Raw genomic sequence first — 22,465 nt, forward strand, 5'->3', positions numbered from 1 at the left:
TTTAACCTCTCCCAGATGCTGAGGGTATTTTTCCCTGGGAAGCTTAATGTGCTTATAGGCTCGGCAGCGCTGCTGCAGAGGACCGTGCAGAGATTTGCAGTCACTGGCCCATACACCAAAGTGTTTGATGCACATGTCAGAAAGTTATGCAAAAGCAGAAAACACGGCGATAGTAATAATAACAAAACCAAAGTCAAGTACTCCATGTATTTGGAAAGCCCTCATTACATTTTTTGGTTAATCTCAATCCTACCTCTTTCACGCATATCTACTACACGAGTCCTGCATTCAAGGGTCACACTCTTATCCCCCGGAAGATCAGTGCCTGAGGATGCGTACGAGGTGCTCAAAAGATGAATGACAGTTTGTGGGTGCTTCTATCACCAACACAGAAGTTTAATGCATAAATATCAAGTTATCTTTAGAGGCACATTTTTAGAAAGAGGCTGCTAAGGCATAAAAAATTTAGTAGCAAAATTTGTCAGTTTTCACTCATTCACATTCCTGCGATTACTCAGTTTGAAGCACTCAGAGCTGTATTTTAGGGATGGGGGGAGGGACAGACCAACACACACATGAAGTTACAGCATGTAACACCAGGCTGTTTCACCTTGCAGTCTGGGTCTACAGATGTAACAAAAGAGGGAAGAGAATATGGTATTTTTTGCATCCAGAAGCATTGCAGAGACATCACCTAGATCAATCCTCCCACCCACAGAGCTACAGAGACACCATTTCCATTCACAGAAAGGAAAATACACGCACAGAGATAACGATGTACCTCCAAAAGACCCAGTAAACCGTGGCAGACCAGGACCAGCCCCTGGACGCCCCAACTCCAAGCCCCTGCTGACAACCCATGTTGCTGTCGTATTAGGGCTCCTCATCACTGACTGACATTAGTTGCACCTACCAGAGTTCCGTCTTTTTCCTAAACAGATCCCAAATGCCTCAGGTTGGATGCAGAGGAAATTAAAAGCAGAATTGTAACATGCCCTCCACCGTACAGTAAATTTAAAGCAAACAGCACAAGTTTTAAATTCTATCCTATCAGCTCAATCCAGTCAGGAGAAGATAGGAATTTTCCATTTATACCAGAAAAGTCATCGACTCAACAAAGCCTCAAATTCAAGGGGCAGAGCAGATGTGACCTCACAGGTATTTACACTGCAGAAGTCTCTTCCCTCTTTACAGCCTCTGCCAAAATAAAGAAACCCCTCTGAACTGTGCCTGGGAACTGTACGTGATCTGTACTTCTCTGGTCTCCAGAACAAGAGCATTCCTAGTTATTTCTACACTAGCAATAACTACAGCACCCAACTCCCGGTGTATCTGCTACTTAACTTTTTCAAAGCAGAGCTATGAATTTCACACGTTCTGCCAATCTAACTATAAACATATACTCAGAGGACTTCATTTGGACTCATTTTTAAATAATCTTTAGCCACTTTAATCTAAGTGGAAAAATAAACCTCCCACCTGTAATGGGAAATAAAATTCAGTGTGCATCTTTATCCCTAATCCTTACCTCTCCAAACAGCTGTTCAGCCTGTTGAGGATACAAACATTATACTTAATAATATTCTAAGAATTTTCTCAAGTTACAATATTACCCGCATGAATGAAACAACTCACGAAGGAAAAGAAAAGCTGACCTTTGCATAATTTATAGCAAGAAGTCACCCCTCTACCTTTAAGCCAGCAATTCTTCATAAGACTGATGAAGCCGCATCTCTACCGAGAAGGAGACTACTTTTCCAGAAACCTGTCTTCCAACATTGTTATTTCAACAAACCTCGGCTTCGCCGGTGGAATCTGCGATCTGGTCTACGTTTCCCTCCTATTGCTGCTTCTCCTGCTGTTTGTGCAGAAACTGGAGGTGAGTCAGTAGGACAGGGCATAAACCCTGCTCTTCACTCTGGGCTTCTCAGCAGAAAGCAGAGGTGTAGAAATAAAGGCTGTATGAGGAAAGGTGAAGGTGGGCAGGCAATTGCTTTTGTGATGAGATACTGGTTTCTACATCTCTGCTGTGACTTCATGTGGGGAAAATTGAAAAAAAAAAATCATTATGAACACGAAAAAGTCACAAAAATTTGCAAATATCCAAGTTTACTGTTCCTGCGTGATATATCTGAAAAGCAGTTTGGTAACAATCTTGTGCCAAAACACAAAGCCTAGAGTCTAGGCCATTCACTCTCTCTTGATAAAGCTCAAGAAAGTTACAGAATAAAACCAAATATGACAATCCAGCAATCCTCTGTGCCATTCGCCAAACAGCCAGTGGAGGAGACTAAACGTTCTCTTCTCAACGAACCAAGAGCTTCTGGGAGGTCCATCTGCTGGTGGGCAACCCCAAAACCTGAGGTATTTCACTAATGAATAGCACAATCTTTGTGGGCACCAAAAGGAGCTGCTAAGGATGGGCATGGCTATCCACCAGATACTGTGTAATTCTCCTTCCAGTTGAATCAGTGTCTGCCATGCGGTTGCAAAAAAATCCTCATTAGTATTAACTAGCAAAAATATGTTCATGAGTGTATGTGCACTCTCACTCTCTCTCTGTAATTAATCCCTGGAGTAAAGCAGTTCCTTGGATCATCTCAAATATAGAAAATCAATGAGTTAGATTACAGGAAACAATTAATTACAGTTCACTGGTGTTTAGAGAGAGACACTGACACCCTGACATCCCCAGATAGCATTTGTGCCCTCTAAAGCAGCAAATCACAGAACGCAACAAACTATGCTTTTCAAACATCAGATGACCTCAAGCTTGCTCATTCTAGTGAAATGATACTAATCAGTCATAAAATGAATGGGACATAACCTTTTAAACATTAAAGAGGCAATTAATTTATAGCGCATCCGTTTACTACAACCAATTAAGCAGAAATATTTTCTCCACGTGTTAATGTAACTTCTGACAAATCACGGGGTGGGGGAAATGCAACAGATGACTTTGCCAAACCATTCCAGTTAATTCTCATGCTAGTGGTTTCATTGATAGTCAAGTCTCTTTTTTCAGTGCCATATACAGTGCACCATGGAATTTTCCCGCCAACACACAAAGTAAATAGGCATAAATTGGAAAGCACCAACCCCAGCCATTGGCAGCACTGAGCCATCCAGATAGCTGCCTCTGCCGGCCGCAGCAAATACCACCTGCGGCTCCCAGTTCAACTGGAACAGGCTCAACCACATTTTTAGAAATCCCTGGGCCTAAATTCTACATCACAGAGAAACACGACTTGAAGTGAAGCAGGACTTGGATGGTATCAGCAGAAATTTTTGTCATCTCAGTGCACTCTACTCCTTTCAAACCATTTTCGCTGACCTACAAAGAGGACTCACCATTCTGTCTTCATTGCCAACCCCTGCTGAAACTGTCTCCTCATCAACATTATCCCCTTTTTACCAAATCCCTTTTGGGTTTTATTATTGCCTTTCTTCTACTTCAGAAAGTTTATGGCTATTTTGTAAAGCCTTTAGCATCTCAGCACGGGACAACTTCAGAACTAAAGCTTTATTAAGCCATTTAGACAAGTCCCATGGACAGGACAAGAGCTTGCATTTCTTCACCAATCTCCCTTCTCCCGGTTTGTGTGGAAGCTCAACTGGCAGGTTCATCTCTTGGTCCCTCTCTCATTCTCTCTTGGGGGGACTCTAGAATAGGTTGTGAAGGGTAGAAAGCAGCAGGTCAGGTTCTCTAGATTATATGAGAGCAGCATAATGGAATAAAACCCAAAATGGACAAAAATTTAGCATTTAACAAGTGCTTTGGATGAGAATTAAAATGTGTTTACAGACAAGTCCAAAGAGAACAGCTCAGCTCCAAGAACAGAGCACAGAATGTCCTATCTTAATGCTTTTGTCTAGAGAAAAAAGGTCCCCCCTATTAAAAGAGAGATTTTCTCAAAGAGTATATTCCCCATACAACCCAATCTTGCCTATTATTTATGCTACAGTAGCCTGAATGGCAAGATGATGCCTGCTAACCTCTCAGTGCCACACTGGAAGACAACTATAAGCATTTGCCTATGAAAGAAAGTCTAACAAGGGCTCATGTGAAACGCAGCAGTAAAGGAAATCAAGAGCATGGCAGAGCCCCCTACTCGGAGAAACTCTCCTAAACTTGTGGGCAGAGCAAACTGAAAGCAGGGCTTTGGAGCCTGACTACACAGATGTTTCACACCGATAAGTTCCACTGAAAAAGAAAAGGAAAGAAGGAAAGAAAGAAAAGCTGGTAACAGATACAGTCATGATCCCTCCACACCTTTTTAAGTCTACGCTACCCCAAAAGAAACACCTTCCCTCTTAGGAAGGGCAGAAAAAGAGCCGCTATTTCATGCAGCCTTACAGTCTTGAACGTACTATACCAGAATATTTCCTATTAAATTCACAACGTCTGTAATTCTCTTCTGTAATTCTCCCATTTGAAGTTCTCTTCCTGGAGGGAGAGGGAAAGGGAAAAGCCCCCTTTTTCTGCCATCTCCAGGCAAGCTCCAGTCTTCAGTCCCCATGGCCTCTTCAATAGGGCAGCGCAGCTTAGTGCCCGCTCCCCTCCCAGAGGAAGGGAAGGACGTACACCATTATGGCACTGACTGGAGAAGGTGCTTTTAATTGAAGCAGGAACTGCCTGATTTGCATCTCTGAGCAGGCCAACAAACAAACAAACAAAAAAACCAGCACTGAAACTCATCTGTAGGATGGGTGGTGAAAGGGTGACTCTGGTGCCGGTCTCATAGTAACCAGCAGAAAAAGTTTCCCCAAATTAAAAAAGGGAGTTCAATCTGCCTCCTTTCCTTGGCTTCCCTTTTAAAGAATACAAATAAGCTTCCTGAAAAACAACGGGCCTTTTGATGAGGCAATAGCTTTCCTCCGTGTTTTTGTTTGTTTGTTGAAAACACTTTGATTTTGCAGGAAGCACTAACAAATGTAACTGGGGATCAACTTAGTTAAAGAACCTTAAAAAGCAACAGGACACACATCTCCCACTTCAGCCACTAAACTGGATTGTCTCACTGGCTCGAGCAAAACTGCTGAATTATTTCCCTAACAAAAGAAAGGCGCTTTTAGGTCCTATAATCTCATTTCAAATCCTTTTACCCACTCCCTACTCTTTTTGGCCTTGAAATTGCAATCCTCTTTCAGGACTAATCTCGGGACTAATTGGTGCCAGCACTCCAGTTTCTCTCCCCGTTTCTTCCCCCTCCCTCTCGCATTGTTCAGGTGCTGAAAAGGACCACAGCGGGCCAGGGTTCAGCGCCCCTATTAATGAGCCTGTTCCTACAGAGTAACTGTTAATAATTAGCAGGAAGCATTTTGTCTTTAAATTGCACAGCGTGAGCAGCAAGGTTTTGCAGAGCCAAAAGAATGGCTTCACTGTTGCTCGAGGAGCTCCACAAGTTTGATGGCCGGGCAGCGTGCGGGGCGGCGTGCCCAGGACCGGCACGGGCAGCGCCGGCATTTTTCCAGAGCTCCACCGGCAGCGGGAAGAAGGTGGGATGCGAGGGAGAGCCCCCCGCACACCTCACCTCCGGCAGTGCGGAAAGGCCGACGCCGCCACCAAGGAATGCGTCGAGGTGACAGGACCGAGTCAGTGCGGTGACAGGAAAGCTCTTGTTTAAGAAATATCCCAGAATACAATTCCCTGAAGAATAACGAGCAAAGAGGAGATTTAAGAAAGCCTGCTACTTTTCAGCTAATGACTGTATTTGCAGGTAGTGCCAAAAAGGAACAATGACTTCTCTTACTGAGGGACTATCAGTGTTGACCACTTCCCAGCCAGACTTGGAAGCAAAATTAGTTTTTCTGTAATTGGAAACTTCAATCTAGCCAGTGCATTAAAACAAAACCACAAATAAAGCTATTTCCAACGGACGCTTGTTTCCAGCAAACCTAAGGCTAACCTTGAGCAAAATAAGCCCAAAGCTTCCAAAGTTTTTCACGCTGGTAGGACTGCATCACCAAGAGCCCACATAAAGTTTTGACAATTAGATATTGTACAGTGTCTTCTACTGTCTTGAAGCCGAAGGACAACCCAAGAAATTCCATCTGATGAGAAATACATTGCTTCCATCGTACCCCCAAGGAGTGCTCTGGAGTCCAAACGCAATTGCGACTACATCCACACCCTCATTCACTGCTGCACGCCTTTAGGCATCTACAAGCACAGATGCTTGCAGAATTAAGAATACGTTAGCGTTAAAAAAGGCAAAAGATACAGCTCAACTCAGTCTCCCCAGAGATCAACTCTTCTTGTGGAGCATCAATAAGAGACAGACTGTCAGGTGCCAAGACTCCTGCAGAAGCCAGCACGCAAGACACAAGGTCTCACTCATTTTAGGGAATCCGCCGCTAGTGCAAAGAGGCAACACCGATGGTTTCTGCATAAAAAAAGCACACTCTCTGGTCAGCATCTATCACCGGAGAAAAAGCACAGTGTGTTACTGCCAGTACCATCTAGGAATGGTGTGGGTACACAACAGCCACACAGTAAGAACTTGTCGTTTATCTCCAGTCACAGAAATGGATAGCAAGTTTGAACACAGAGCTGAAATTACTGATGATTTGTTTTTGCACAAAGCTTGAGATCAGGCAGTGTCTCAGCAGCTTTTGAATTAAGATGGGTAATAAGTACTCTTAGCTCTGTGCATACTGACGTCCTCTGAATGTTAGGTTCCCCATCACACTAAAGCCACCCCTGGCGTGACACCTTGCTGAGGGAATCATGTTACAGAACATCAGCTGGAAAAAGTGCACTGAAATTCTCCTTCTCTTGAAAATGCAGTTTGCAAACCTTGTGCTCAGGATCCATGGCTTATTTCTGTTTGCCTTTGCGTCAGAAATTTCAGACAGAGGACTCTCCTCAGGTCATCCAATTCAGCTTTCTGCCAACAGAAAACTCCTTCCTACAGTCAATTGTCTAAGATTTTATTGAGTCTGCTTTTCAGCACTCTACCAGATGGATTTCAAACCACTTCCTTTAAGAGATTAATTCAGTCTAATAAGTTCATTATTTGCGCCTGGTCAGTGACCAAGGAAAGATAAGCCAGAGTCTGTGTACTTGTTTCCTCCTCAGCATGCTATTAAAATGGAAACTTTTCCATCCAAGTGTCAAAGGCTGTTCGCAACAGCAATACGACAGAGCCAGAGAGACATCCCCACGAAAAATGAGCACCTGCGTTCACAGAGGGGTTCTGTTAACTTGTCTACAGCGTCAGAGCAGCCTCCCTTTTCTACCTTGCATTTTGAAAACTGGAAGTCGGAAGACAGCAAGTGAAGATCAGTTCCTGTCATCAGTCCCCAGGTCGGAGTCCCCAGGTAGCGTTTGCCCACTTCGGTGCAGTCCAAACTCCTGTGCCAGCCCAGGAACTGCTATTTCATGAGAGCACAGGCTGAGATGCCGAACTGTGCCGTGCGAATTGCCCTCTCTCACCAAGCTCGTGAAGATCACCAGGAATCATGAAGTTGAGGTGCAGCACCTCTTTCCCCAACTGCTGCTTTACCCAGTACTGGGAAACTTTTTTATAGCATGTAAGTGACTTGAGAACACAGGTTTGCAAGTCAGGAAACCTTCAAAGCAGGTTTGTAGCACTCACCGGCCAGAATACACCTGTGCCAACACTAAGCACCATGATACCTCTGTGCTCTTCTGCACAGAAACTCTGCTCTGGGAGCCAGACGTAGCATCATTTTACAAGCACAGCACTGTACCATTTAACTATCCTCAGTGAGATTACGGTTCAATGACATTTTCTATGGTAGGAATGCTTCAAGAACACCCTCATCCCTCCTTGAAGTCCCAGTCCCTTAAAATAATAAATATACAAGTCACCAGGATCCCATTTACAGTGCAGCTACAGAAATGTTTTCACTAGCACAACTGAGAGGGCAGTTTGCTATTCCACTAGAGCAGCCAGAACATCTTAACGTGACTTTGCAAAGGAAAAACAAAACACAAAAAGAAGGAAAAAAAGCCACAGAACCAAACCAAACTCCAAACCCAACCCTCTGCTGAGCACTCAGAGAATGCTGCTCCCGGGTTCCTCAGGCAGCTGGGTGAGAACCAGCCTGGAGATGGCTTCATGCCACTGTCTCCCCTGGTGTGGTTAAAGCCCAAGTATGCTTTTGTGGTCTTATACTAGCCAAAGGACAAACTCGGTTGCCAAATCCAAACAGCTTGTGAAAAGTTTCCTCTGTTAGTTTTGGGAGTTTAACTGATCAGAGGGCAACTGCTAGCTGGGTTTTTAACTGCGGTGTCTGGGAGTACTGTCTACAGAGTGCTAGCCCCTCTTCTCAGGGGCATCTCACACCCACTGTACCGAGTTGAGGATGGTCAATGGGCACAGAAATAGGCAAAAATAAACTACCCCCCTTCCCCCACAGTGCCACACAACACAAAGTGAACTCCTAAAGCTCTCGCTTTGTATCATTACAAAACACAGAGCTCATCAAGACAAGTTTGCCTGTTTTCAAAGCAGGGGTTTGATGGCAATATCCCCAGGGAGACAGAAAAAGACCAGTTCTAGCAGTTCCAGCACAAATTTCCATTCTCTCTCAACCCTCCCACCTCCCCCCCAAATCTGAACAAGTCTATTTCTACATTTCACTGAACTTCACTGAATTTTTAGAGTTGGAAAGGACCATAAAGATCATCTAGTCCAACTCCCCTGCTGAAGCAGGATTGCCCAGAGCATGTCAGAGCATGTTACTCAGGACTGCATCCAGGCGGGTCTTGAAAATCTCCAAAGAAGGGGACTCCACAACCTCCCTGGGCAGCCTGTTCCAGTGCTCTGTCACCCTCACTGTGAAGAAATTTTTTCTCATATTTGAGTGGAACCTCCTATGTTCCAACTTGTGCCCGTTGTCTCTCATCCTCTCACTGGCAACCACTGAAAAGAGTCTGGCTCCCTCCTCCTTCAACCCACCCTTTAGATACTTATAAGCATCGATAAGGTCTCCCTCAGCCTTCTCCAGGCTAAAGAGTCCCAGCTCTCTCAGCCTCTTTTCATAAGGGAGATGCTCCAATCCTTGAATCATCCTCGTTGCCCTTCGCTGGACTCTTTCCAGTAGTTCCCTATCCCTCTTGAATTGGGGAGCCCAGAACTGGATGCAGTATTCCAGTTGTGGCCTCACCAGTGCAGAGTAGAGGGGGAGAAGGCAAAAAGCAGCAATACTTTTTGAAGACAAAAGCAGCAAAATATACTTAATAACCAAAAGATCTGCATTGCTTTATCTATATAGCTGACTGTGGCTCTTAAACTATCATGGAATACATGCGTTTGTATAAAGTCTTCCTTTCACATTATGTTATACTTGCAAGTAGCAAAATAAAAGCTGGCTACTCCAAAAGCTTTGTTTGTTATTAATTCCCTTAAGTTTAGAAAATTATTTCATTCTAATTAATTGTTTTATTTTTTTAATCTCACGAGAAAAATGGTTGTCTTTGTCTTTCATATGCAAAACAGCTAACGAGAGAACAATTTTTCATACAGAGATGGATCTCCAATTAATAGAGATCTTAAATACTTGGGGAACTGTTACGAGTTTTGCCATTGATCAGAGAGGTCCCTGGAAAAAAGGTCTTTTCAGGAAAGTTACAGAATTAAAAGTAACCCAGTTCCTGTTTGTTTACATTTTTTTCTCCATTAATCCGGATTAAACATAAAAAATAATGACACCCGAATTACCCCAAATTTGCTGAACTTACATCTCTTTTTCATATACTTTTACTGGAACCTACATCCTGCACTGCCATCAGTTATGAATTCCCAATGATGCATGGATATTTTAAAGCATCACTATATTTTTAATAACTCAGTCTTCAGTATCTGCGTTACTATGCAATTAATTTTTCCAAATTTCACATATTCTGTCTTAAAAAACAATACCACCACGCTCACACAAGATTAAAACCCAGAATTATATACAATTCTAAACACTGAAATTAAAGTGTCAAAAAAAGAGTCTGTTCCGAGCATCTCAGTTCTTCAAACTGACCTTAGGAAGTTTTCCATCAAGCCTGTAATCAGTGTTTGAACAGAATTTCTTTTAGAAGGGTATCTAATGGAATTCTGATAAAAATAGTTACAGCAAAAAGCAGTGAGAGGCATAGAGCTCTGCAATATTTATATTATCCAGGCAGACAACATAGAGAACCCATCAGTGAGGTCAAAAACTGCAGTACAGAGAACAACTGGCAACAGCAGTCAGGTATACAGGGCCATAAGCAAAAAACGCAAAATAACACCAGCTGTATGAAGCTGGACACCGACTACTACCTTTGAAAAGGGCACAATGGTATACTACAGTTACTCCGCTTTCATAAAGTCCGTGTAGCGCTGATTCTAATACCAAAAATATGTCATACAAGCTAATGAAAAGAAAATTTAACAAGTGCACGCATGCTGCAGCAAGCCAAGAAAGAAATACATTTACATTTGTATTAGCAAGACCCATTGGCTGTGCGATCTTGGATGTCTTAAGAGCAGAGCAATGAAAAATTACCGTACATAACTGAAGTATACGCATGAGCCCACAGAGTGAGTTCTGGCAATTAACAGGAGGAGATTGCCAACAAAGCAGAAACGAGTCAGGTTGAAAAGAAAGGCAAGATCTTTTATAAAACTCTGATCCACACTGGTATCTGAGATGGCCAATCTCTTCCCCTTTCACAAAGGGAAAAACAATCTCAAAACACAGAGGTGGAACCAGTACTCCTTTGTAAACAGGTAGAGGGGTGTACGTGACAACCCAACCAACTTCACCCTGAGCAGCAGAGCCAGGCTGCACCTCTCCAGGGCTCCTCTCCTGGTATCCACACAACAAAATGAACTCCTCTAATGTGTTTGCTAGTCAAACTGCTTACACAAACCCACTTCAGACTAGTTGTCTCAAGCAATTCTCCTATCCCTGTTGCTGTGAGTATTTACTCTTTTGTAATGGAAATAGGTCACCTGCACTAGAACAGTACATTTTGTTTCTAAGCACAAGAGAGAGCAGCTTCCCTGGCAGCTGCATTTTGACATAAAAAGTATGTCAAAAACACTGCATATACATATACCTGTGCACCAAAACCCCCAGAGGTTTGCACATTTATCACTACAACAACATACAGCCATAGGGAAAAAAAGCCTCAGATTCAAAACAGGGAATCTTATCAAAAGTATAACAACATCAAAACCACCAAACTGGATGAAACCAACAAGCCTGTTTGGTCCAGGGTTTCCGTGACCCCCATGCCAGAGACAGAAGTTTCACGGAAAGCAGCACAGCACGGTAAATCTGTGCGTGCTACTACAGCCCACCTGGACTCGAAATACCAGAGAGAGACTGATTTAAAACTAAAAATCCCAGGAGGTCTAGTGTCCTCTTCCAGATGCATATGATTAGCTCTGGACACGGTAGTTAAACAAAACTCCACCTTTTGGGGGACTATTGTGTAATCCTTAGCCTCAGCACCTTCTTGTCGTAGCAAATTCCACTAATTTACACACTGTTTAAACCTTCCTTTCCCCTTTTTTTGCATTTTACAAACAGTTTTATAATACTTCACTGATGAGCCCCCCACACGTACACACTGCCTTCAGGGCCACCTGGAACAGAAAGGCAGCCAACAAGTTTCTTGGAATCTATCTAAAACACAGCCTCTGAATTCTGATTTATGTTTAGGTGTACCAAAATTGCTTGACAGATTTTCTTTAAACAACTGTGGGGTTCCCAAAATTAAGTCAAAACATCTGTGAAAAAATACAGTAAAATAATCAAATATAGCCTTCAGAGTTTCGTCATGGCTTTACTGAAAAAAAAAAAATAAAAAAAAGAAGTGCAAGTCCTGAGCGCTTCTGTTTCGCAAGGGGAAAGGGGAAGGAACATTTTATTAGGCCACTGTAGCATAAAACATAGAATGCTTAAAATCACAAGAGTAACCATTACAGAAAAGCCACTCCCCTTCCCTACTATTTGAGAGATTCTGAAGTTATCATAGCTTTTTTTTTTTTACTCATGGAAAGTTTATTACTACTAATATGACAGTAGAATTTTTTCTAACAATGTCAGTCTTACAACAGGACTGCAAAAAAAGGTGACTTTCCTTGTAAATGTTTCTTACTAAAGGAACCAAAGGAAAGAAGTTCAGTAACTAACAGAGAAGTGAAGAAAATAAAATAAAATAAAATAAAAAGAAAAATTAAAATTTTAACTTGACTTCTGGAAATAAAAAACCTTTTCTGAATCCAGCAGCAGTAAGATGTGAGACATGATATTATTTCTGGTTTCCCAAGGTTCATGAGTCTATGTTTTCAAATGCAGAAGTCGGATGACTTCTACTGCTGCAATGCTGTATGATTAACAAACGTGATGCTCGTGTCAGCCACCGCTCATCACACAAACACCTGTTCTTGAGTCCTAATTTTCAACTGCTAAAATCTCAGTGAACAGTGATTGAACTGCTTTACACTGCCTTCCCCATCCACGCAACTGCTGCAGTTGCAAAAGCGATGCAATTATTAATGGGATGCTATTAACGGGACAAAGAGTGAGAGATGGACTGAACACTGCTGAGTAACCTAAGGAGAGATTTGTTTGCCCCATGCTCTGTTTTTTGCTATCCCATACGTCCCCTGCTCAATGCGTACCCCAGCTGTACAGGAGCACACCCTGAGGACAGCGAAGAACAGGGATGGGGAGCTGCAGAAGACCGTCTCAGAAGCACAGCACCCACATGCTTCCAAGTGTCTGCAGTCAACAATTCACAGCTCTATCAATGAGCCCATTGTAACAATTTTCTTCGGGAAATACCCACAGCTAGAGAGGTATTTACAAACAAACTAAAAAATTTTCAAAACACATCCCTAGACTTTCTTTTTCCCATGAAGTGAAGTGGAAATATTGATGGTATCATTCCAAGCTATCTTTGGAATAAAGCTATATTTATCTACAGTAGGCGGGGTGGGGGGGGAAGCCTAAAAAGCCAAGTAACTGGGAAGACTGTTCAACAAATGGGGCTATGAATAATAAGAATGTTAAGCAAGGAGCTGGTGTTTGCCCAGCATCTAGAGAAATACGACAGGCTAAGGATGCTGCTTTACAGATCTTTACCAAAGAGCCAAAAAAAAAGACTCAACCAAATCTTTACGTGTTTGGCAAACGAGAAACAAGACATTTGTACTATTTTGGGGCTCTGGATGAGAAAAAATCGAAAACATCTCAGCTTAGAAGGCTCAGAAGCACTTATCCAATTTTGAAAGGAACAAAGATGTGATTAGAGAGTTATTTGTATTTCCACCAGGCGTTCCTGCCGAGCACACGGGCGCTGCAGAAGGGACGCACAGAACTGTTCCGTGAAAGAGGACAGACTCGGACTTTCTGCTCTTCTTTTTCTGCCCAGGATCTGCTGCCACCTTTCCCAATTTATCTCCCTCTTCTCCACCTCCCTCATACTGTAAGGTACAAGAAAATTCCTTTTAAAAGGTAAGAGCCGATCTGTTTTGTTTTCTGAAACTATGGGATACTTCCCATATCACAGAAGTCTACTGGCTAGACAGCTGATAAGAATATGTTAGAAAACAAGTCCTGGATTGGCAAATCCTCAAATATTTATTCACTGATAGCATTACAGACATCCACTTAAGCAAAAGTTCTTTTTTCTTTGCTGTTCCTACCTGGCATCAAGCAGAACCGATGTTCTTTAACTTGCCAGAAAACAGAAATAAAACAGCATAATCCTGAAGTATAGACGCTCTTCAAATCGAGACACGTTACGTACGGTGTCAGAGGGTGCAATTCAGAAGAAGTTGTGTTCCCTGTGATCTCTGAACTACAAAACCAGCAAAACAAAATTCCCCAAGGACTCGTGCCTTAGCACCATACCAAGAGAAGAAAACTACTTCTGACTCTACCCAGGAAGTAAAATATCTAGATTGATCCTCATAAAGGGGTTATAACATGCACAGAAATTAATATTAGACTGCTCTATGGTCAGCTTCATTTCCTATTGAAATGAAAACAATAACAAAATGAAAACAAGAACAATAATGCAGAATTAAATCCACGTTACCGGACTGCAAAGGACAACCAATTAATTTCTTTTCAAGGTGCCTTCTTGCAGGGAGAAACCCTGCAGTGTCTTCCAGAGCTTCAGAGTTTTCAGTGAATGGGAAAAGGTTGTTTCACCAAACGGCCACAGAAGATCACTTCTGATCTCAGCGTATGAAGTGTATGGATAAAAAGAGTGCTTAATATATTGTCCAAAATGATAACCTACAACACATTAACTGCGATGCAGGTTTAGCTTCAATAAACAACTAGAAAAGGGTGAAGCTTGTGACAGTAAAGCCAAAACCGGGGGGACCGAGAACAGTGAGGGACCCCACAGGCGCTGCCCGGGGAGCCCCTCGCCCTCCTCACGGCACAGCAGAAGGACTTCTACTGCTGAGATGGAAGCAGAAAACAAGGACTAGGAGCGGTAAGACTGTGTGTTTTCAGCCTCAAAATAGGTAAACGCAATTTTTTTTTTTTAAGTTCAAATCCAAATGTAAGCGTGCCCAGGCCGCCCCTCCCGCCATTTACCACAGGGCTTGCAGCGGTGGCAGGTCCTGGCAGATAAAGCTTTCTTCCTGAAATCCAAGTTTCGCAAATTTTTCATTGTGTCTCTATTAATAAATTTCAAAAGTTAGACAGGGGTTCATAATCACCAAGTCCCCTTTTCTTAACCTCTGCCTCGGGATAAAGAATAAGGAAAAATATTTTTAGCAGAAACAGGTATCGGAAGACAGGACACTGGAGAAGCGATGAAGGTTGAAGGAGCTCATAGCATTTTTAGGGAAGTCAGCAGCAGTAGGAAATAGTGATGAGACACTAAAATTGATAAACAGAAGCCGCTCCAAATTCTTCAAATCCCAGGCTAGTGAAGTTTCATGAAACTGGTCACTCGGGTACCTGCAGGCCCTCCGTGATCCACTGGCCACCCCCCTACTACACACTCGACAAGGGGAGGGGAAAGGAAAACACGGTCACCAAGTCAGGCACATGTAAATGAAACGCTGTTCTGGAAAGTGACTCTACACAAGAAACAGAGGTGGTTTTTCTGGGTCTCAGTCCTCCTGGAGTAGAACGTGTCAACCAAGCTCACCCAAGGAACTGTTCCAATGGGAAGGAGCAAACCAACATGGAAGCCAAGGAAGCCTTTAGGAACAGGCAGGTGGGGGCAGCAGAAGAAACCACTCTGCGGTTTCTCTCTGGGGCTCGTTTGTAATTTCATCAGTTTTATGGCAGCTTAGGACAGATGCGTCAACGTTTGCCGCTGGTTTAAGAAACTACAATTAGCAAAATACACTGGAAAAAGGAAAAGCAGTACAATAACACCCCACAGGTCTGTAAAGGGATCTAGCCAATGCCCCTAGGTTGTCACTCAAATCTTCAAATACTTTTTAACCATCTGTGAAACTTAATGATTTCTGTTATTTTACATCACATTTCTTGATCGTTTTCAGCAAAAGAAGAAGAAATACAATTGAGAACTAGCCCTGTATAATACATACAGGGAAAAGAAAAATCCATTTCAAGATGTCCTTGAAGCACTACCAGAAGAGAAAATCCCACCTACAGTTCAGTTAGAGCCAGATAACTAGAAATAGAACATATAGGTGAAATATCAAGGCACTGACTTACACAGTTATTTAACTAAGTTTGTGTCTATAAATATATTTCAAGGTTGCTATTGCCAACGCATTTGTAAATATTTAAAAAGAAACACATTAGACAAAAGCGGATTTTTCCACACCAAGGAGAGAGCGTTTTCTTGGTAACGCTGCATATCAGTGTTAGTTCACCCTTGAAATTTGTCATAAATGACACAATATATGCTTCAATTGGAAGAACCAGATAAAAATCCAAGGTTTTTTTTTGTTTGGCATGAATATGTTTTTTTAAGAATATACATCCAATCCAATTAAAATTACATAATTCACATTACTATATTCTTTTTCTTCTTACAGCTTACAGATAATCTTCACCCTGAACTGCAGTAGCAATTCAGACAACTGTACCCCGAAGTTCCTTCTTATTTATGTACAAACACTGCAAGGTTGTTCTTTTCCCCGAAACTATGGTCTTCTATCCATGGAGCCCAATGTAATCCAAACTTCCTGCTTTGAGTCATACGCCTAATCTCAAACGATACTAGCACAACACTGACTCAGTCATCCAAACCTGCGGGTTCACACCACAAAACTCCTTCATAAAAGGTCCTCCCTGGGATGTTTATGCAGGATGCTCTAAGTGAAGTTGTAAAGTGAAATTATCTGATATAATTAACTCTGCTCGGAAAAAGGAGAATTTGTCTGTTCAGTGATCACCTTGCTTGGGATATTTTTACAATACATTCCTCCACTCTGTGCTCAATTCACCCCTAAACTGCTTACGCAGATACTAAACAGAACATGTGATTCATTTGTGTATCCTTATTCTTTTAAAACATCTGATAAAGACAAGCAATAGGTCAATTTGCCCCTGTGGAATTGCACCAACTGATCCTTATAAACCTCCTAACTCCTCCAATTAATCCTGTTCCTAGAGGCAGGAGTAATACTGACGAATCATCTGGTTCCAGATATATTTCATTAATATCAGGTGACACAGTTTCTCTCTTAGCTGTGGGCTTCAGCTCTGTAAGACGGATGGACAGCAAAACCTCTGCCACCCAAGGATCTTTTCTAGACACATTATCTTCACTATCAGAAAAATTTCCTTTGGAATTTGTTACTATGACGATGTACTGCTCTGCACATCCAGCGATGGCAGAGTGGATTTACATTTTCTACCCGTCACCAAAGTCTTTGTACACATGAGAAAACAATCACTTACATAGGGGATTACTGATTTTCCAAATGCACAGAGAATGTTCAACTCCTTGTGAATATATCAGAAATGTATTCGAAAAAATAAATAAATTATTTTGCAACGTAACTGCCAATGCATAATTAAATTAATTCAACAGTCGCTGATGGCCTAGACCGGCCTTGTGTTGATGTTTTGCCAGTCATTAATAGATGAATAAATAAATATTTTAGGAGACCATGGGAAGATTACGTTTTCTTTGACAGCAGAACCGCTGAAAGATAGCCAGCCAAAAATAACAGCGAGACCACAATTTCTTGGTCTCATACAAAACCCGGCCTCCTTTGAGCCTCAATTTGCGAGGCATTTGCTCCTGCAGCCAGGCAAGCTCTTTGTTTTAGGATGCGGTCATTACAAGGAAGACTCGAAAGAGCATGGCAGCACAAGCAGCAGCTCTGACATCCCAGGGTTTCCAGGGAGAGGAAGTGTCCCTAGCAGTTCCGGGACCCGCTTGCGGGTGTTTCGGTAGCCATCCTCCCTCTCTCCCTCGCTCAGAAAACAGCTTTGCCATTTGCCCAGCTACACCTGGGCAGTCTTTCAAAATGCTTTCTTAAATCCCGTGCTGTTTGGCACGTGCCAGCACGGCCCTCCCACGCGTGAGAACAGGCCGAGAGGTTGAGGTCCCGGCCACCCCACCCCATTAGAAGAGGCCAGCGTGACTTTTACCCAAGGTCTGCGGCTCTGCAGGGGTGGATGCAGCCGGGATGGGCGAGCAGTGGAGGATGCGAGGCAGCCAGCCCGGGCAGGCTCCCCGACAGCCAGCACCCAGCCTGGGGTGTCTCTAGGGGCTTGTCCCTGCAGGGATGGCTCATGCCAGTGCTGCTGCATCCCTCCCTTCCACCAGTCCTGGAAATGCCGCCTGTGAGCTCCTGCGGCAACGTCTGCCAGCAAAAGGCACGGCCGTGGCGGCAAACCCGAGCCAGGCAGGAAACAGTCACTTCAAGCATGAAAAAAATAATAAAAAAAAAAATAATAAAACATCGGAGACCCTCCAGCTCTCAATTGCGTGTGTTTGCTGGATTTTTATGCCTGCAGGGATTAGAAGGGATCAAAATCCCTCCATTTCTATGTCAGATGTGCATTACAATTTTACTCGGTATGAGAATCTCCGAATAAATCTGCACGGCCATAATTAAAATACTCTTAAAAAGGCAACAGAGATGATGAAGCGAGGCTCTGGAAACAAGCCTTGTTCAAAGACTCAAATTACAATTTTAACGCCATTATTGAAATTATTTTTCTGCTCTTCTGCAAAGCGCAGCAGCGGTGGGATGGGCCGGGAGCAGGGGAAAAGCAAAAAGTGGGGAATAGAAGGTGGCAGTAGGGAAAATATTTTTCTGGAGCTCCACAGGACACACAGGAGCGAGCGACCCACGCTCCAGCCCCACGGCCGGGGCTGCGCTGTGTGGGGAGACCCCGGCCCCCCGGTTCCGGCTCATCCCACTCTGCCCCCCCATTCCAAAAGGGGGGGGGGGGGGAAGGGGGAGAAGCGGGGAGGTAACCCCAAAACCCCTCAGTGCCGGCAACTCCGACCTCGCGGGACGGGGGACCCGGTGCAGGATCCCCGTTTTCAGCAAAAGTTTCGGAGCGGCTGCCGTGTCGCTGGGCAGGATTACCCGTTACCACGGCAACGGCGCGCGGCGGAGCCGTGACGCAACGGCCCCCGGCTGGGCTACGCGTTGCCAGGGAGACGCCCGCGTTGCTATGGCGACCATCACGCTCGTCGGGCGGCGAGGGCGGGCGGGCGGGCGGCGGCCTCTCCCGCGGGCCCGGGCGCGGGCCCGGCCTCGCCCCCCGGCCCTCCCCGCCGGCCTCCAGGCTAAGGCGGAAACGGCTCCGGAATGCAAAAACAATCCCCCCCAAAAATCCCCAACTCCCCCCATAATCCAACCACCCCCCCACCCCCAACAGCCACCGGCTTGGTCCCGGTGACGCTGCTGACCCCTGCTATGGCTGGTGAAAGACACCATCCTGAGGTTGCGCTGGCCGTCACCAGTGTCACCAGCATCTCTGCCCCGGCGCTGCCACGCTCGGGAAAAGGGAAGAAAACAATTTCCGTGTCAGCAGTGAGGAGAAAGCGGCTGTGTCAAAACCCTGGTGCCTTACTGGGGGGGGGATGGCAGCCATAGGTTCTCTCTCTCCCTTGGCTAACGTTAGCCGTAACCAACGGCAGGTTCAAAACTAAATGGAAAACAAAACCCGCCCCGCGCCCATTTCACTGAAGCAGGGGAGAAAAATGGCTGCTGCTCTGCCCCGTGCCCCTCTGGGATCACCGGAGGGGCCGGGAGAGGTTGCTGGAGTCACAGAGACCTCAGAGCTCTCCGTTTGCTTATATGCATTTTAATTTCAGGCGTTCGTTTGCGGCTGAGGCGGGAGGCGGGACGGCCAGCTCCGCTCGGGGACTCGTGGCCACCAGGCAGGGGGAAGGGGCAAGCGAGGCATCCCGCATCCCCAGCAAGGCCAGGCCGGCGCCAGCCCTCCCAGACCCTCTTCACGAGCCCGTTTCCACACTGCATCGCTTAATTACATTGAACGGCTTACCCAAGGTTCATACGCAACACTGGAGGAAAACATTTAAGAGTTGTAAAATGCATCTAGTTCTTACCTTTGATATGCCTGAGGAGATGTGGGAGGTGTATTGAACACATGCGAATATGGGTGATAGGGTGTCTTTTTCAAAGCCTGAATAAGATTTTGTCTATATTCTGGGTCTATACACCACAGGGACCCCTTTCCAATACTCTGCAAAGAAAAAAGAATTAAAAAAAAAAAATCAAATATTTGATCTAATGGCATAGCCTTATTTATTTAGCAGTATTTGTCAGGAAAAGCAGTGGGTTTTGGGGTTTTGGTCTGACAGAAGTGAACATAGTTTGCTTGCCAGAGATTATTGCTCCATTACAATAACGTATTGCGACGGTAGGATTTAAATCACACTTCTGGGGGGAAAAAAGTAAGAATGAACCTTTGGTTGCTCCCCGTCCACACCCCTCCCCCCCCTTGTTACAAGTTAATATGATTTAATAATATCTGGCAATTTCCCTATCACCCCGTATTTGAAAAATAAGCTACAGTTACTGCTACATGGAAACTTTAAAAAATAATCTACTTTTCTTCAAAGTGATTTTCTTTTCCTTTTACTTTTATACTAACAAGAAACGGTGTTAAAAAGGAGGGGCTTAAACACCCTAGCAACTGTTTTAAAAATAAAAGGACTTCAACCACATGACATCAGTGCCATTATACTACAAGAGGAAATTAATCATCTTTTCTCCCCTAAGGGGAAAAAAAATGCCCAAAAACCCCCAAACAAACAAAAAAAAAAAAGGCACAGTATAATCAGAGTTTAAACCATTTAAGGGTATTGTGAAATTGTGATCAGTTAAAACAACAGTTAGTGTAATTACCCTGTCTGGAGACGGAGCAACTCAAGCAGTCAATCTGTACCATGAAGACTACACTAAAATCCAGTATTTATTCTGCAGTTAAGAGCAGCGCAATTTCAGCCCTTGTCTCAATCCCACCAGAGGTCAGGGTGCAGATATTTTGAATTGTTTTGTGCGAGTTCTCAAACAAACAGTGGAACAACCCTCCCTTGGCTCCGCTATGAAAGCATACAACGTGATAGCTCAGGAGCGGCCTTGGTCTGCCATAAAAACAAACGCCAATCCCAATTATTGACTGAACTCCACTGTCAAGGCTTTCAAGGCATTATGATAAGACTTTTGGTAAACCTTGACGTCTTCTTGAACAGGCAGGGGAAGCTGCGCTACTGCCTCCAGCTGCTCTTCAACCTCTTCTCAACTCCAACTTCTACCAGCAGAGCAAGGCTCTCGGTTCCATGTGTCGAAGAACAAACGCACGCACACACACACACAAAAATCACACCAAAAGTGGGATATTATTTTCTAAAGCCACAAGGAAGACCAAAACCAGACACTTGTTTCCTTTTGAAAACTTGTCATCTTTGTGGAGGCCTACCAACTCCTCAGCTCTCCTCTGCCTCACAGATGGCTTCAGGATACTTACAGACCTCCTTCCGAGCTTACAGACAGCAAATCGGCACTAAATTCCACCCCCAAAAAACCCAGAAAAATGAAAAAGAAAAATCTTCCCCAACGTCACTGGATGGCTGCACGGCAGCATCTAGGAAAGCATCCTGTGAGACTTGGCTACAAAGAAAAGGAGAGGGGCTGGCACAACATGCAGGAGCGGCCACCACTTTCTTTCAGGAACAAGCACATCTGGCTCTAGGGGATGAAGAAGGCACCATCTTCCACACACTGCTTTGGTGGAACTGGGAACACAGGGTTAAGCCTCTTCAGGGCACCCTACCAGAAGGCCACTGAACAGTCTAAGGGGAAACATCCTCCCGTTCTCAAGGTGAAGCAGGGCCCTTGCATGGCCAAAAAGCCCAAGATTCAAGGGGTTTGAGAGAGAGAGAGAGAGAGCAAGGAAGACTCTTGGGTCTTCATCTCGGTAAAGCACTACAACAGATGAAGATCCACTGCTGGTGTCAGTGGTGGAAGCCATGCACCACCATCTCAAACCAGTTTGCAGAAAGGAGGTTGTTATGTTTAGCCTTCTCTTAAATATGGGACAATGAGCCAGAGACTTGACATGATAAGTCTAGTAAGTGACTTTTTAGGCAAAGGACAAAGTCAAAAATAGAATCCAAACTTCTCAAATTCCACTTCCATGCTCCATCCAAGAGCCAGAGCAAGAAGAACATAAAATTTCCTTTTAAGCAAGCAACGTGCAAAACTAGGAACGTTTTTCAGGAGAAAACCTTTGCTGGATTCCTTACTCCTTACAGCATGGGATAAGCTTAAAAAAAAAAAAAAAAAGCTTCACTTACATACCATCTACCTTATTTGTACTTGCTGGAACACAACATATTCTTTCCAAACTTCTCTCTTTTTTCATTTACTTCAAGACAGACTTTTCATCTACCTGGAAGAGATTACTCCCCAAAACCCACCAGAGTTAGTTCAAGTTGAGGGCCTTATAAGATGAAGTCACTACTGAAGAGTAACTTCAAAACCTTTCATTACTGTTAAGCTAAATTTGTTTGGCTTGTCCATGTCCTTGCAGAAGCCAAAAATAATCTCCCTGAAAAACAGAAACTCTCTCACACAAAAAGTATTGAGAAGAATTATACTCCTTGTTAAAAGAAACACTGGGAAGGCAGATTTGCTATATTTTGACTGCAACCGAGCTGACTTATAATTTAGCAGCAAAAAACCCCACAACTTAAGGCAAAGCTCTCCAACCGTGCAAAGTTCCTTTTTTAAGATAGCTACTTTTGTTTTTCCACAATCACACCAGAGAGCAGAAATAAAAAGAAAACCGAAGTGTCATTGGGTTAAGAATCCTTCTTGACTGTTGGAGGTGTGAAGAGCTTCGTTAACTCTCTGTTTAGATGTGTCATTAGTCTTCCCATACACAGAGCAATCACGGGAAAGGAAATCATTGGAACTCAGACCCATCGGTTAGTGATTAATTTCCATCTTATGACACTTGGCGTGCTGCTTCACTACCTCCTCCAAGCCAAAAGTCAATAGCG

The 22,465-nt window shown here is 43.9% G+C and overlaps 1 protein-coding gene across 3 annotated transcripts in view; it reads right to left on the reverse strand.

Annotated features, from left to right (window-relative positions):
- FOXN3 (forkhead box N3) overlaps positions 1 to 22,465 on the reverse strand; it is a 127,564-nt gene that overhangs the window by 80,024 nt on the left and 25,075 nt on the right. For all 3 annotated transcript variants that reach the window (XM_074148807.1, XM_074148806.1, XM_074148808.1), the window contains exon 2: positions 19,505 to 19,641. In XM_074148807.1, the coding sequence (XP_074004908.1) occupies positions 19,505 to 19,641 (137 nt within the window). The remainder of the gene's footprint in view (positions 1 to 19,504; positions 19,642 to 22,465) is intronic.

The sequence above is a fragment of the Numenius arquata genome, chromosome 6 (assembly GCF_964106895.1).
Source record: "Numenius arquata chromosome 6, bNumArq3.hap1.1, whole genome shotgun sequence".
NCBI lineage: Eukaryota > Metazoa > Chordata > Aves > Charadriiformes > Scolopacidae > Numenius > Numenius arquata.